The sequence below is a fragment of the Temnothorax curvispinosus genome, unplaced genomic scaffold, assembly GCF_003070985.1.
Source record: "Temnothorax curvispinosus isolate PA1 unplaced genomic scaffold, ASM307098v1 QBEX01007000.1, whole genome shotgun sequence".
Taxonomy (NCBI): domain Eukaryota; kingdom Metazoa; phylum Arthropoda; class Insecta; order Hymenoptera; family Formicidae; genus Temnothorax; species Temnothorax curvispinosus.
The window spans coordinates 1-15,351 of NW_020216780.1; the positions used below are offsets into that span (position 1 = coordinate 1).

A 15,351-nucleotide genomic window follows, 5' to 3' on the forward strand; every position below is an offset into this window, starting at 1 on the left:
AAACTTGAGATACCATCCATGGGCTTCCCCAATGTGACCGCACCCTAATACTTATATCTTTGATCTTTGCACACACGATATCGTCATCAATTTAATCTTTGCACACGCGCTATCATCATCAATTTAACATAACATTCTGTCGAGTGCACAATGGTCAAAAAATGTGGCGAGTGCGGTCGTACTTTAGTGTGCGACGAAAATCTGAAATTACTGCGTATTATTGTAATATGTTCAATCTTAGGTGGCGGCACATTGGGTGTGTTTGCCTTGCCACTCATTGGATTCGGTCTCGGTGGTGTTGCGGCTGGTTCGTTAGCAGCATTGTGGCAATCTTTGATCGGTAACGTAGCCGCTGGAAGTTTATTCGCGATATTGCAATCACTCGGCGCTACTGGATTAGGATCAATTTTGTTCGGCACATTTGGCGCAGCCGCACCCCTTCTCGTGGGCATTGCTGTCCGTTATTTAAATTGGTGCGATGATGAACAACATAAAGATCAACATAAAGATGAACATAAAGATGAAGATAAAGAATTATTCTAATAATGAAGTAAGTAATTATTAATATACATCATTATTTTACGTACTTTGTTTTAAATTTTTAAATCGCTTTTAAACACCGAAACATCAACCTCGCGTGCGAAGAGCGGATGGTTTTTCGAATATTCGCTGACAAATCGCTGCCATATTATCGTTTCGGTAATTTCACTCGTGGTATATTAGTGCATTTTATTTCGTAAACTACATCACGGATACTGTCGAAGTTATTCGTATTTAAAACTTTACAACGATAGATCCGTTCGTCGTCGTGACGATGACGTAAAAAATTGATATAATAACGAACGTAGCATTTTTTTCTAGCACGATTGTCGCCGGAAAGCTCGCATTCGCAGGTCATAATTCCCAGTGGAGATATTGGCTGGTTTCTCAGCCGTGAACTCCGCGTTGACAATGGCGACATAGCAGCTATCAGCAGTAGGAATAAGAACTTCTACGACTCTTACCGCATGATAATGCGTGATATTACATATAATTAACATTATTAATGTAATGTTTTATTATTGAATAATATTAAAAATCCTAAAATATAAAATTTTCTCAAACTTATTCCTCCGACAAATCTATATATCATATGCTATCCATTATATTTTTAACCATACTGTGAATATTTGATCCTATACATTACTTGACTAGGATACATTTTCCAATGTCATATCTCAATTTTCATTCCCTGATGATTTACAATTAAATACAGATTGATAACATTCTGTATATCTTTTAAACAAAAGCAATGGCATCATCCATCTGTGACATCAAAAAGGACAGCAAAGTGACCAAACTGATTAGTATATATAAAGGTTTATGAACATATTTTACATCTCATTTTCATGCGGTCTTAAATTATTATAAATAATTATTGCAAGTCAACATAATTTAATATATGGAGGAGTAAAAGCCATAGTGGTATAAGTCAAATTTTTTAAGATATTGACTCGTGTGCATAGATGCAATCTATACAATATATAAATTGGATCTATGCACACAAGTCAATATTTTTAAAAATTTAACTTACACCACTGTGGCTTTTATCCCTCCATATGTAAGAATATATGTATAATGCGTATTTAAAATGGCGCCAAAGTTCCCCACTCACATCACTCGTAATTGAGCAAACCGTTTCGAGATTGTCCCATAGTGGAGCTAGAAGCTGTTTTTTTTTCCGAGAGGGCTGTGACTGAATCGAGGAAACAAACGTGAAATTGAAATTTAAAATAATACGGGGCACGTGGCTTAAAACAAAATTATTTTACATTTGTCGATAATATCTGATAATAATATTCCGACAAAATAAAAGGGGGAAAAACGGTACGTTACGATATAGCAATTGTTTCCTTATTAGGTTAATGTAAGTTTACAGAAAGTAATATAAATTTGGTTAAGATATACATATATATGTATATATATGTTTGTACACACATTTTTTCCTTATGGAAAAATGCTACAGAAAGATTATTGTGGGTGCGAAAAAAGTACATGACACTATGACAAATATTACAGTAATTGCTAGCTTTGTGTGCTTTTTTCGTAACTACAATAGCTTTTTCCATAAGAGATCACATACATGTGGTGGAATATATACAGCTTTATATTCAAAATATTTTATACATACAAAGTACAAATTGTGTATATTAATTATCTGACGTAATTTTTGCAGCAAGTTATGATTGACGAAAATAGACTTACAAAACAGAATGAGAACGATAATCTGGAAGAGATAATTAATGAGCAATTCGAGAAACTTCTGGAACTCAACAGCGCCACAGTGTTAATAAAAGGTACATTTTTTGCACTTTTATACCTCATTTATATTAAATAAAATTATAACAATACATTTGCAAATTGGCAGCAAGTTTAATTTGAATATTGAAATTGGTGCCTATATATGTTTTCTGGTTAGGTTTGTATTTTCCTTTTAAACTTGCTGCTCATAAAATAAAAGCAAATTGATAAGAGCTAGAAATATAAACATTAAGTTGTGTAGTACATTTCTGCTGTCGTTTTGCAAACATTGATGTAATTAACGGATTTTTCAAATTTGTTACCAAGAAAATTTGTTGCGTTTGATAAAATATGATTTTCTTAAATTTGGCTAGTTGAGTAATAAAACATTAATTTGCAGTCGTGTTTTACGTTTTACAGGCAAGCAAAATATAAAGGATGAACTTCAGAGAGTACGCGAGGAAGTATCGCAACTTGGATGTGGCATCAACGAAATGAAAAATCAGTTGAAAAGAATGAGAGAACAGAATTGTCGTTCAAGGGTAAGTGCCAAATTATTCCCGAGAATTTATTTTTATTCAAGAATTGGACATGAATTAGAATGTCTTTATTTGCTTGAAGGAATTATTGAAGTTAGTGGAAACTTTGGACAAAAGAATTCTCCACCAAGAAAAGAATGTTCCACCCGAGCTCATACAAGGCTACCAGAATGCAAAAGTCTCTCCTAATATGTTAGGGTGTACTGTAAATTCAACGCACCAACTGTCGGAACAAATGCAGAGTAGCACCAAAAGGATTGAAAAGCAAGAAATTGTGAAAGATTGTAAAAGAACGCTTTTCAACGAACCAGAAATATGTCCAACAATATCATTTATCACTGAAGAAGAATTAAATAAAGTACCCAAGTATATGATCGGGAGGCAAACAAGTAATACCTTGGAGACAATTAATAACTTTATAAGTGGTATAAATCAGACACTAATTGCGAAATATACGATTTTATCGTTGGGGAAGGCTGCCGCTCAAAAAAAGGGTGAAATTAATCTGTATTTACATTATAAAAAGCAGGAACTCGATATCCAAGAAGAAAATCGTAAGTTAATAGTTTATGTTAATGTAAACACACATATTTATAAATAACTGTAACAGTATGTAAACATAATAAGTACTGCATTTAATGATCGGACGAGAACTCGTACTTTCAATGTGGTATGGTTGTTGGCCACTGTATATATCTATATTAATAATTTTCAGGCTACCTCTACTTTTTCACAGCTGAGGATTATTACAGACAAACGAAAACAAAGATTGATAAGACCAAGTTAAACTTGATACCTGCATTACGCCATTGGGGGCGTTTACGAGAATGCAGGGTTAAAAATGAATTATTCTATGTTATATTAATTAATAATTAATTGATGATAATGAACGCCACATTAATTAATAATTAATTAATGATCTTCTGAGAGTGCCTTTTTAATGTTTCTGTATATAAAAGAATATATTCTAATACTGATATTACTAACACAGTTAGAATCTTAGAATATACGGAAATAAAATGTATAAAATAATTACAGTATTTTTTAAAATACTAATATTTTTGTATACAAACTTGTGTCAATTTATGTACAAAATTATAAAAAATTGCCTAAAAATACAATAAAATGTGTGAATTGTGTTACCAAAATTATAATCACTTCTTTATCTTTGACAAGAATAATTTTTCAATCTTTATTGATTAAATATTTTTTATTCAATTCAATGAATACATATTTTTGTTCAATTCAATGAATAAGTATTTGTCAAATTCTAAGTTTTTAACGTAATATGAATTGAATAAAAAATATTTAATCATATATATGTATATAACCTCAATATCTCTGTCATTTTATTTGCATTAATTTGGAGACAATAGAAACATCAAACAGTTTCATTTGTTTCAGAAGTAGCAGGCAATTATTTCTAGTTAGCTAACTGATCTGTTTGTTTGTCTTTGAAGAAGCTGAATCGTGGTAGCAAGAAAATTTACAATATCAAGAATATTGAGTTTGCCATGAAAGAATATTTGAATATTTGTGTTCTTTTCAAAGAAAAAAAGGTAATCTGCTCTATTTTTTTTATTGGAATATTTCTAGTATTTTTTTACAATCTTATAAAATAAATTTGGCATGATCAATAAGCATTATAATTTTATTTTAGATATTTTATTATAAATAAAAATTGTAAAATGTTATTAAACAATATCTACTGTAATTCATAGATGAGAAATATGTATCATATATATTTTATGATAGTATCTTATATTTTGCAAAAACTAAACATAATGGTTAAATATATAAAAGTGTTTGTAATTGATCATTACGTTGTGTGAACTTAATTTACAGCAATAAAACATGTTACAAGCAGAGTCAATTAGTACATTAAGTGACCATGAAGATGATATTGATGATTTGGATGGTTCTGTGATATGGTCCCAAGAGGAGCCACTTTCTTCTAACGAGATATTGGAATTATCGGCACAAGATGAAAAAGAAAACAGCTTATTTGCTTTCTGTCGATTGTGTGCTGGTCAAACCACTAACCCAATATATATTTATTCTGAGTTTGGAGAATCAATGAAATTGGCACATAAAATAAATACGTGTCTAAGCATTAAAGTAAAATATTTTTTATTAAAACTATTTTGTAAACATACTGCATACTATGATTATGCATATATGTATAATGTTTGTAAATACGTATATTTTACATAGCATAATTCATTGTAGATTAAGAAGACGGACCCATTACCGAAACAGCTCTGTTTGACCTGCGTCGAGAAAGTAAACTGGTGCGACAAATTTGACACACAATGCATTAAAGCGGAGGAAATCTTGTCAACGATGTTAAAGGAGAAGCAATCTTTTAATATTTCCAATGGATTGTTTTCCGACCAACAATCCTGTCCTTTATGCGTAAAGGGCTTTATGAATGTATGTGAAGAAACATTCCAGAATACAAAGGACATGGAATTATACGAGAATGATATAATTTTAGAAAGCAGTGATGAGGAGAACATATTTAATAACGCAAAGGTCAATAAGGAAAACGGGAATCGTTCTATCACATTACAATGCCTAGGAGATAGACAGACATATCTAAAGTGTGGAGCGTGCATGAATCTCTATCACACCGAGGAGACACTAGATGGTCATAAATGTAAACCCAGTATACAGAACACAACGAAGCCATATAAGTGTCCCATATGCGACAAGACATTCGTGTTCGAAGAACGATTAAACTTCCACATGCAATTTCACAAAGGTGCGAAAGCATTATACTGCGAGGTCTGTAAGATAACGTTCGGCAAAGAATTGAAGCTATTTTACCACTATAAGAGGCAACATTCTAAGGAGAATAGCGTCTCATGTCTGCAGTGTGGAAAGTTATTCGAGGATCAGGAGGCGCTCCGAGTGCACGTTTGCGTCGACGGTAAGAATCGGCCTCATATTTGCGAAGTGTGCAATAAAGGCTTTTTCGACGGCTACACTCTGAAGCGTCACGTAGTGACGCACCTGCCTGAGAAGCCTTACAAGTGCTCGGAGTGCTCGAAGAGCTTTACGCAGAAATCGAGGTTGAACAAACATGTCGCGAGCCACTGCATAGTTATCGAGAACAGCCAGGCGGTCTGGAAATGCCTTCAATGCGGTGAAGTGTTTATCTCTTGCGACGATGCAGATATTCATTACAAGATAATACACGAGGACAAAGTCACGCTGATCGAGGAGTTGCTGACATCGAAGCTGTATCATTGCGAGTTTTGCAACAGCCATTTCACCAACGCGGACAATCTGAAGACTCATCAGAAACATCATGTTGTCGAAAGACCCTATACGTGTAATACATGCGTGGCTACTTACAGATCCTTCGCGGAAGCTGTTTTACATTGGAAGGAACATCCCAGGCTGTTTAAAGTTCTCGTCGTCTTTCTATGCGAGGTCTGTAACAAGGACATGAAGGAATTATCCCTGCTGTACAAACACAAGCAAAACAGACACGCCCGCGCGTCCAGATTGTCCGAGTCGGGCGACGCGAAGTTCATCTGCGAACTCTGCGGAAGTGTGTTCGACAAAAGCGAGGATGTACAGGATCACGGACGAGATCAATGTTCCAAGTTTCCCTGCGACATTTGCGGCAGCCTGCTGCCCACGGCGAACTCCTTGAACGCGCACAAAAGGCGGCACAACGGATTGCGGCCGTACGTCTGTAACATTTGCGGAAAGAGTTACACGCAGTCCAGTCACATGTGGACCCACAAGAGATTCCACATGGGCATCAAGCCTTACGCTTGCGAGTATTGCGATCAGCGTTTCACGATAAAACCGGACTTGGCGGATCACGTTAGGAAGAAGCATACGAGGGAGAGGCCGTTCAAGTGCGAGGTGTGCAACAAGGCATTCCTGACCGGGTCTGTGTTTTATCAGCACAGATTGATACACCGTGGCGATCGCAGGTACAAGTGCCATTACTGCGAGAGGGCCTTCACCAGAACGGAGGCCTTGAACAACCACATCAAGATACACACCGGGGAAAAGCCGCACTCGTGCGACGTGTGCGGCAGATGCTTCAGACAGAAAGGAGACATGAGGAAACACAGACGCACCAAACATGCCTCCGAACAAGATAAATCAATTGAGAATTGTCAGAATTAAATATATGGGACCATTATTCTTTCGTTATTACAGTTGCGTTTTAATCATCATACCAATAAGAAGCTTATATGTACGCGGCAGTATATTTATGCATATTACCGATTATTAGTTCTCTTAATAAATAACAAAGTGTTCCGAAAAATGTGATACTATAAAATTATTATATAAGGAATATAAAATAAAAATAAGAATATATAATTTACACATTATATATAAAATTGCACACGTTATAATTAATGTTATATACATATACGAATAAATATGTTACATTTTATGTATAATATCCATGTATTAACATATCAATATATGCACATTAGTGTAATGTTATAATATATGATATAATAAATTATACTTACAAAATGTATCATTAAATAATTGTTTGTATCGTCGGATAAAACCATGTAACGTTGCACCTTTCAAAAAATTATTCCAGATTATTTATTTATTCATTTTACATTGCATTTTAATTCGCGTTGACCAACGGGCCGATTTTGAACGGCCGCGAGTGCGCATGACTCACGGCAGGTGGGCGCCGTTATACGTCGCGCACGCGCCCGCGCGCCACGGAACTCGGAACAGGTGATGTTACATACCTGCGATGTCTCATGACATCGCCGTCACAGTATATACAATACCCCTGTGTCACCGTCATCGTGCATCCAATCGTCACGCACGGACGAGCTGCCGCTGGTCGACCCGATACCTGGCCACTTATACTGTGACCTGGCTGTGATAATTACCGAGGCCCGTCGCGCCCGTGCACGCCGCGACCGCGACGATCGCCGCGATGACAGTGTCGAGATAGAATGACGGGCATCCCGAGGTCCACGGAGCGGATTATACTGGGTACGTGGTGGTAGGTAGCCCGAGAGGCGAGGGCGAGAGAGTAAAAACAACGTCGTCGTCGCGCGAGAGCCTCGCCTCGGAGAGCTCTACCTTCTCTCCGGTCACGGGAAAACCCCCCGCGAGTCCGTGTCCGAGAGTGCGACTTAACCTTAACGCGTTTGACATATGTAACGGAGTGCATGCATGGAGAAAGGATAGGCGCAGTGTAAACAAAGTCCGTATACGCGACCAAAGGTGGTCGAATGATTCCGAACGAATCATCTTCACGCATTATTTTAACGAGGGAATTTTATCATTTTACATCTTTGTTTAATTTCGTTGATGTTTGTAAAAGATAAAACGTGTTGTTGAAACAGGAGAGAACCATGGCTTTCCCACCTTTAGTCAGCTCCACGCCACCACCCTTAGACAACTTCAGAGAGTCTGATGAAGATGAATTCGGAGACTTCACGACTGGTGGAATAGATGGTATTTATATAAATTGGCAACTATTACGTATAGCAAAATTACATTCCATATTACCTCGCGTAATCGTCTTCTAATTTGTATAATTGTTATTACAGGTCTATCCGCTTCATCAGGATCCCCACAGAAACTTATTACTCCGATACAGACCCCAATAGCATCACAGAACGTATCTCCTAGAATAAACGGTATTACCGAGTCACCAGTATTGGATGATTGCCCTAAGATAAACGAAGCCTCGAAATGTGGCGTTATCGACGATCTGCTGATCGTCGAGAAGGCAGAGAACAATGTGAGCCACGTAAGATTGAAGGATAGAACGGATAATAGTAACGTATTGGAAAACAATTTTAAAGAAGCTAGTACAACAGAACACAGTCTATTAGATTCACCTAGGAATGGCGAGTCGCGTAATGTTGAGACTAGTAATAGCATTCATCACGTTTGTACTCAGAATGTTTTAGCTAAGGAGAATTTTATTGATACGGATGTAATTAGTAGCAACAATAGTAGTTTAGCAGATAGCGTAAAGACAGTCAGTGAGCAGGAGGGATCGTCGAACGATTTGGAGGCGAATGACGAGGTCGAACCTGTGAGTCTGGACTTGGAGGATCCTACGAGCACGCCGGACATTCTGGACGACGATTTTTACAATTACGAACAGTTCAAAGATTCTACCGAGTGGAACGACGCTGTTTGCGATAAAGAGATGGATGTAACTGTGACGGTTCTGCAGACGGATTACTTGAACGACAAGCCTAATTCCGTGGACACAGAATGCAACGTAACGGACGAGATTGGAGAAACTTACGCGTCATACGGCGAGAATGAAACCTGTGTCAATGATACTAATGATAAATCTGCCTTTATCCACGATGAAAGGACAATTTCCAGTTTTGTTACCTCGCAAGAACTTAATGTAGACGGTACCAATGTTTTTAGACAATCGGACTGTGAATTCAGTATTCAGCCGAAATATATAGAGATGTACGATGTAATATCCAACGCTGACGCGAGCAATGAGAAGTCGAGTAAAAGTGTAAACGATTCTTTCAACTTTGATTTCACTTTCGACAAGGATGCTGTGAGAGAGGAATCAAATGTAGATCATACATCCGTACATAATGAAGACATTCACCTTCATAACTCTAGTAAAAAAAGCGACGCGAGTACTTTTGCTAATAATTTCTGCGATATAAAAAATACTATACAATCAAAAGAAAGCGAATATGTAGCCGTAGATACAACAAATCAAACTATTCAAAAGGTAGATGTGAATGGGGCAAGCGAGGAAATTTCCGTTTATGAGGAAAGAGAGTCGAGTAGTGAGGAAATACGCAAACAGTACATTCCGGAAAATAGTTTTGACGCACCCGATCTGGATAATTCTGATTTTACAGAATTTATGGAGCATAGAGATTTTGACGATGTGTCGGAGTTGACAAATAATTACAATTCAATATCCAGTAATAGTACATACGAGACAGTACAAACTCACGATTTACATACATCTTCATCCGACGCGTCTTGTATACAAAAATTTTCACCAATGAAAGGAGCTTCACTGCCATCTACTAATACATCCCTCGACTGTTTAAAGGATAAAGTTAATATTACGAGTACCGCGGGCGAAGAATGTGCCACATATGAAAGCAAAAATTCTGCAGTATATTTTAGCGACGGCGAATTTTATGATTTTCATTTACGAGCGAACGAGCCGGCAGCAACCGAAGCGCGAGAGAATGGTTGTCCCGAGTTCGAAAGTGCGGACAACGAAAATGACGATTTTGGCGATTTTGCTAATTTTTCGAGTACGACGGTAGAATGGAAATCTGACGATGCTGAAGAACTGAAGGTACCTGACGACGACGATGATTTCGGAGACTTTAGTAATTTTGAAACGTCAACCGATGTAGTAGAGACACAGCAATTTAGTTTAAAAGAATCTATATGTCGGATAGAAAACAAGAATGTGAGTTTAGGAATGTTTGTGTAATACAAAATTACTAGTAGTTTATTAAAGTAACGAGTGAGTTGCTTTGATTTAGATTCTTAGTCTTGCATTATAATATAAATGATACAATTTAATATATTTTAACGTTTTAATTTAATTAAAACAATTTCAGGCTGCGAATAAAATAGAAGATATAATAACAAACATGTTTTCCGTGGTTTCTGAATGTCACGAAGTTGAGTTGAAAGCCTTAATAGATAAGACAGATAAAGTTTGGCAGAATGTGAAGAGCGTGGAAGAAACCAATGCCCTCACTTACCAATGGGCGAATAGTAGTAGTAACAATGTTCTCTTAAATGCTCTTGGCATCGATTCTCGGAACATTGTAAGTATGCGTAACTTGCTCATTAATATATTTTATACATATATGAACAAAAAAGTAACAATGTTATATGAAATTAAAGTTATTTGGACCGAGGTGGAACCCGAATATACCAAGATTTGCTGCAAATCTCGGCTTTACTCCGTTAGAGCCAATTAAAGCTACTGCTGAGCTTCATCAGTTTTCTGCAGCTAATACCAGCAAGACACAAGGCGCGGCTTGTTCAGATGTAAGTTGAGACTTTATTTCTGTGTGTGTAATATACGTAAGTAATATTTGTATTAATTAATAATTGTAATAATCGTATTAGGAAGTACCTGCTGCCCAATTTGATTGGAATAGTTCTGGCCTTGTAAATCCTCTAGATGCTAGTAAGTATTTATTGTAGTTATGTGTGTTAGCTTGATTAAGATATGCATTGAAGAAAAAACATTGCTACATGTCTCATATTTTGTTAAATGGATATTAAATTATCACATATAACGAGATTAGAGAGAGAATATTTTCTGAATAAGTATCTCTTATGTATTTAAAAGTAGTATGGTGTTGTTTTATAACATATAGACTAAGTGTGTTAAATGCTGTCCTAAATATCGCGAAAATAACGATACAGGTGGTGGTGGGTTATCCGCTCTTCTGCCTCTGGATTTGTTGTGTCCGTTTGATCCTCTACTAACACCTCATTGCTCCACATATTCCGAATCCTATCATCAGTCATCTTGCTCAACAAACTCCGTTTATTACTGTAAGTGATCAAACTGTAATGTCTCTGTCTTTGCATACATGTATATATGTATATTCATAACTCTTGTTTCAAGTAGAAAAATATCCTTTCTGTACTAGAAATTAAGTAGCCTCCTCTTATCTGCTTGGTTTTAAACGTTCGTAGTATTTTCAATATTATTGTATCCGTAATTCTACTAATTTATTTTAATTAATTATCAATTTTTATTACTGGTACAGATCCACTAGAAGCAGTTATGCAAGAACCAAGCGGAACCAACAGTTCACAAAAACATCAAAAATCGTCTCAGACATCCAAAATAATAGAACCATTGCCAGGACCATGCACAATAGAATGGAAGAAGAAGACCGAGCAAGATTTTGGAATTAAGCAGAAGAGCAATCCGTCGCATCGAACACTGAGAAATGTTCCTCTGACCAACAATAAGTCGTTTCCAATAAGCAATAATACATCCAGGGTACACGAGTATCACAGAAAGATGTCGGTAGGTAAGAAAGAGAACATGCAAGATGCGGAACACGTGGTTATGGACCGATACGGGCGACCGATGACCGTGCAAGCCGAGACCGTGAAAGTTCTGAATAAGTTACCGGACCTGTCGTTTTTGAACGCGAGATCTTTGTTGTTCAATCGCGAGCAAAGGCAAATCGTGCCGGATCTCGGGGCTATGATAAATCGGAAGATGCCCGGCTGAGTAACATCGGTCTGAATGCGAGTTTGAAAGGGTAAACGCGAGAGGAAACTTCCCAGAGAACCTGTTGCGAGCTGGATGTTTCTAAGTGATCCATACAATCAAAAACGTACTTCTGCTACCTTTCAAACCTGTGTTCAGACCAACCTTTGATCCAACCTTGGCTCTTCCACATCAGAAAAGGATAACGAGACGCCACGTATGAAAGACACTCCCTATATTAATCTATTCGCTTGCGGCACCGAGCAATGCACTTCGACATTCCGAATCATCATTGTTTTGTGATTTTGTAGCGCTAATGGTATTGTTACTGATGAATCCTTCAAAGTCTTTACTTTGTTGCGCAATTACGATTTAATGTTGTACTGATCATTTCAGAAATTATGGCACGTAAGTTGTTTTGTTAACTCAATAGTTATGTAATCTTTATTAAAGACAGTTTTATGTCCTTAATTAAATAGATATAAGAACTCACACATTCGGCCATATTCTAGTCTACAGTTCTTAATGATAATTTATGTATTATATATTAGAAGAGATTCGTTCATGTATATTTTCGACGATAATTGCAGGCAATTAAGCAGCGCCAGAGTATTGTACTCGTTTGTATCGCATTTCAAATTTACCTACTAATATTCTGGAACTACTTTTAGATGAGCAAATCTGAATATTCGAGTTATACATTCAAGAAGCCGCGCGTACTTTGTACGACGTTCATCTGTTACAATTTCAAGCAATCATAAATATTCCCCAGTCATATAGGGAACACACATTAATTACCCAAAACTATATACTAATCGTAAGTCAATTATCGTAGAATGAATCTGACGAGATTGATATCTGTAATGAAATCGTCGAGTGATAATACGTTCAACAAATTCGCTTGATGCTTTTATTGCACATTTTGAATTTCTACTGTGGAACGTGATGTACTTAATTATGTAAATCTCGGCATTTGCATATTGATCATTAGAGCGAAACGATAAATATTATTACCATTATTCGTTATTTATTAATGACAACATTGTAATATATATTTTATGTAAAATATTGTGGATAACATTAACACATAGGCAATCTTTGATGATCGAATAGTTGTTACTTTTCTTAACCACCTTTACGAAATCGTGCGATTTTCAAGATCCTCGATCTCATTCCCAATCCTTGAATTCAATCTTTTATAATAATCAGGACAATTTAAGTATTGAAGACGCAAAGCATATCATTATCTCATACAATCATTTTAATATAATTATATTAAATATAAAAGAATTTTATATTTAAACATTGCAATACCATAATTATTTCATCAAAATACTTTCATTAAACATACTCATCATTTTACACTCTGTTATTTTGAAATTAATGAAATACTTTTATTATTTCAGTATGTGGAAATATATACTTTGTTATATAAAATAGTAATAATCATAGTATACGCAATTATAATACATAATAGTTGCTCTACTGTGTCAGAAATACAGTTAAACTTTCATTTGAATATATTATTGATTATCGCATAATATAATAAATCTTCTGATATAAAATTATATATATCTTCTATTAAAGTACTAGACTAGAACATTTTATTTAAAAATATAATAATCGAATATGTGCACTAGTAATTTTGATATATAAACATATAAAAGTTTTTTTTTTTTTTTTAAGAATAACATAATTCATGAATTATGTTAAAAAAATTTAGTTTTTAAATGTAAGGAAGAGAATGCAAAATATATTACTTTTGTCACTAGGAAAATATATCCTCCTCAGATTCTTCTGAACTCTTAAGTACCTGCTTGGATTTTATTGTATCATCTATGTCCATGTTTTGTATATTTGCTATATTGCCTTTGCTTGTTGAAGGCTCAGGACTTGTATCTTCACTAGAAGAGAAACGTTTTTTAAGATTTTTCTCACTACTCTTTGGTGCAACTTTCTGTTCATTCTCATAATCTATCTTGTGTATTCTTGTCTTAGATGATTTAGTACCATGTACTTTCTTATTCTCCACCTCTGATCCCTCGCTCTCATCAGTGGTTTTATCGTATACCGATTGTGTCGTCTTTTTGGCACTGTCCAAAGCTTCCTGAAGCTCTCTGTTTTTTTTCTTCTTTGTATTTAGAAGTGTGAGAAACTTCATGTAAAGTTCTTTCTCCATAGTGGTCTTTTTATTGATCAATTCTTCTACAGATTTGATCAGGTCTGTATTGATCTTATTTAAATGCTCGTTCTCGTTCTCCAATGCCATTGCTCGCTCTTGACATTTTTGAAAATGTTCTAACGACTGCTTTAAAGTGTCGGAAAGAATTAATATATTTGACAGAGAGTGTACCGCAATTTCTCCACGAGTGAGAATGTTTTGGTGTTTCCATGTGAATGTATCGTCCTCCAGAAAGAACTGTATATCGGCATTTTTACCAGAGAATGCGTGTTTCGTCTTCTCCAGATACGTATCAAAGGATTCGTCCAAGTGCTTTATGTAATAATTAGCATCCTCCATACGCATCTAAAATATTGAGATAACTTTTATAACACACGTAAATATACTGTAAAATAAATAAATAAATATTAATTCTATACCTCGCCACTTAATGGCACTGTGCATGACCTCAGTATCATTATTTTAAAACCCGTATCCTCCCATTCTGAATACAGTGTAAAATTGTTTTTGTCCACTTGATTAATGAGCTGACTTACGTTAATCATGATATTTCCTTCCGATAATCTAGAAAAAGTACAAGGCAAATGAGGAGAGTCATGAAAGGTATTTGATGTGCAATCATCTGATGAAGACGCGACGGCCGGCGACGGTGATATCACATCGTTAACCTATAATGTGTTGACGCACATTATCAATTTTTAATAAATAATTAACGTCATCACTAATACACACTTAATACCACGGTCGTGTATACACGTGGTCGCGTGTCATATCAGATAAAAAAAAATATAATACGCAGTACCCACATGCGCCTGCGTAGTATAAAAAATTTCTTTAAATTTGAAAATTTTTTAAAATCCAAGAAACAATATGTATGACATTTAAGCAATAAAAACTGAGGTTATATTACGACATTCACGACACAACCGTGTTCACGACTAATTATGATCGACTTTCATTAACCAACAAGTACTATTTCTCATCCAAAGTGGCGTGATGAGGTCGTCGAAGAGTAAAATTAATAAATCTCATTTCTCGCCAGTGGAGTGTTTAAAAACGCGAGAAATAATTAAATCCAACAAGAGGCGAGAAAAAGTTCATAGGATGTTTTTAAAAATTATTTGAAACTTCGT

At 35.7% G+C, this 15,351-nt stretch overlaps 5 protein-coding genes across 12 annotated transcripts; 4 read left to right on the forward strand and 1 right to left on the reverse strand.

The window, feature by feature from the left end:
* Positions 1-83: 83 nt before the first annotated feature.
* Positions 84-1,093, forward strand: LOC112456618 (interferon alpha-inducible protein 27, mitochondrial-like). Of its 2 annotated transcripts, none has more exons than XM_025019295.1 (2): positions 84-550; positions 849-1,093. In XM_025019295.1, the coding sequence occupies exon 1, from the start codon at positions 151-153 to the stop codon at positions 541-543; it is 393 nt and encodes a 130-aa protein (XP_024875063.1). In that variant the 5' UTR covers positions 84-150; the 3' UTR covers positions 544-550; positions 849-1,093. The 2 variants fall into 2 exon arrangements, with proteins under 2 accessions (XP_024875063.1, XP_024875062.1); XM_025019294.1 differs by having other exon boundaries at positions 90-550; positions 862-1,093.
* Positions 1,094-1,586: 493 nt separating this feature from the next.
* LOC112456617 lies at positions 1,587-3,871 on the forward strand. Its single transcript, XM_025019293.1, has 5 exons — positions 1,587-1,866; positions 2,216-2,336; positions 2,701-2,822; positions 2,902-3,373; positions 3,535-3,871. Exons 2-5 carry the CDS (start codon positions 2,222-2,224, stop codon positions 3,693-3,695), a joined length of 870 nt encoding a protein of 289 aa, XP_024875061.1. The 5' UTR covers positions 1,587-1,866; positions 2,216-2,221; the 3' UTR covers positions 3,696-3,871.
* A 255-nt stretch (positions 3,872-4,126) lies between these two features.
* On the forward strand, positions 4,127-7,123 carry LOC112456615 (zinc finger protein 665-like). The gene is made up of 3 exons (XM_025019288.1): positions 4,127-4,378; positions 4,665-4,937; positions 5,049-7,123. Exons 2-3 carry the CDS (start codon positions 4,674-4,676, stop codon positions 6,969-6,971), a joined length of 2,187 nt encoding a protein of 728 aa, XP_024875056.1. The 5' UTR covers positions 4,127-4,378; positions 4,665-4,673; the 3' UTR covers positions 6,972-7,123.
* A 437-nt stretch (positions 7,124-7,560) lies between these two features.
* LOC112456614 (aftiphilin) lies at positions 7,561-13,146 on the forward strand. 5 transcript variants are annotated; one of them, XM_025019284.1, is made up of 8 exons: positions 7,561-7,817; positions 8,174-8,285; positions 8,381-10,137; positions 10,409-10,621; positions 10,701-10,847; positions 10,929-10,989; positions 11,232-11,363; positions 11,582-13,146. In XM_025019284.1, exons 2-8 carry the CDS (start codon positions 8,183-8,185, stop codon positions 12,055-12,057), a joined length of 2,889 nt encoding a protein of 962 aa, XP_024875052.1. In that variant the 5' UTR covers positions 7,561-7,817; positions 8,174-8,182; the 3' UTR covers positions 12,058-13,146. The 5 variants fall into 5 exon arrangements, with proteins under 5 accessions (XP_024875052.1, XP_024875055.1, XP_024875051.1 ...); XM_025019287.1 differs by having other exon boundaries at positions 8,381-10,254; positions 11,333-11,363; positions 11,582-11,831; XM_025019283.1 differs by having other exon boundaries at positions 7,562-7,817; positions 8,381-10,254.
* A 582-nt stretch (positions 13,147-13,728) lies between these two features.
* On the reverse strand, positions 13,729-15,345 carry LOC112456616 (DNA repair protein XRCC4-like). 3 transcript variants are annotated; one of them, XM_025019291.1, is made up of 3 exons: positions 15,192-15,345; positions 14,638-14,782; positions 13,729-14,563 (listed from the first exon to the last, which is right to left on the reverse strand). In XM_025019291.1, the coding sequence occupies exons 2-3, from the start codon at positions 14,761-14,763 to the stop codon at positions 13,805-13,807; spliced, it is 885 nt and encodes a 294-aa protein (XP_024875059.1). In that variant the 5' UTR covers positions 14,764-14,782; positions 15,192-15,345; the 3' UTR covers positions 13,729-13,804. The 3 variants fall into 3 exon arrangements, with proteins under 3 accessions (XP_024875059.1, XP_024875058.1, XP_024875060.1); XM_025019290.1 differs by having other exon boundaries at positions 15,025-15,345; XM_025019292.1 differs by lacking the exon at positions 15,192-15,345 and having other exon boundaries at positions 13,809-13,940; positions 14,047-14,563; positions 14,638-15,017.
* Between the last annotated feature and the right edge of the window lie 6 nt (positions 15,346-15,351).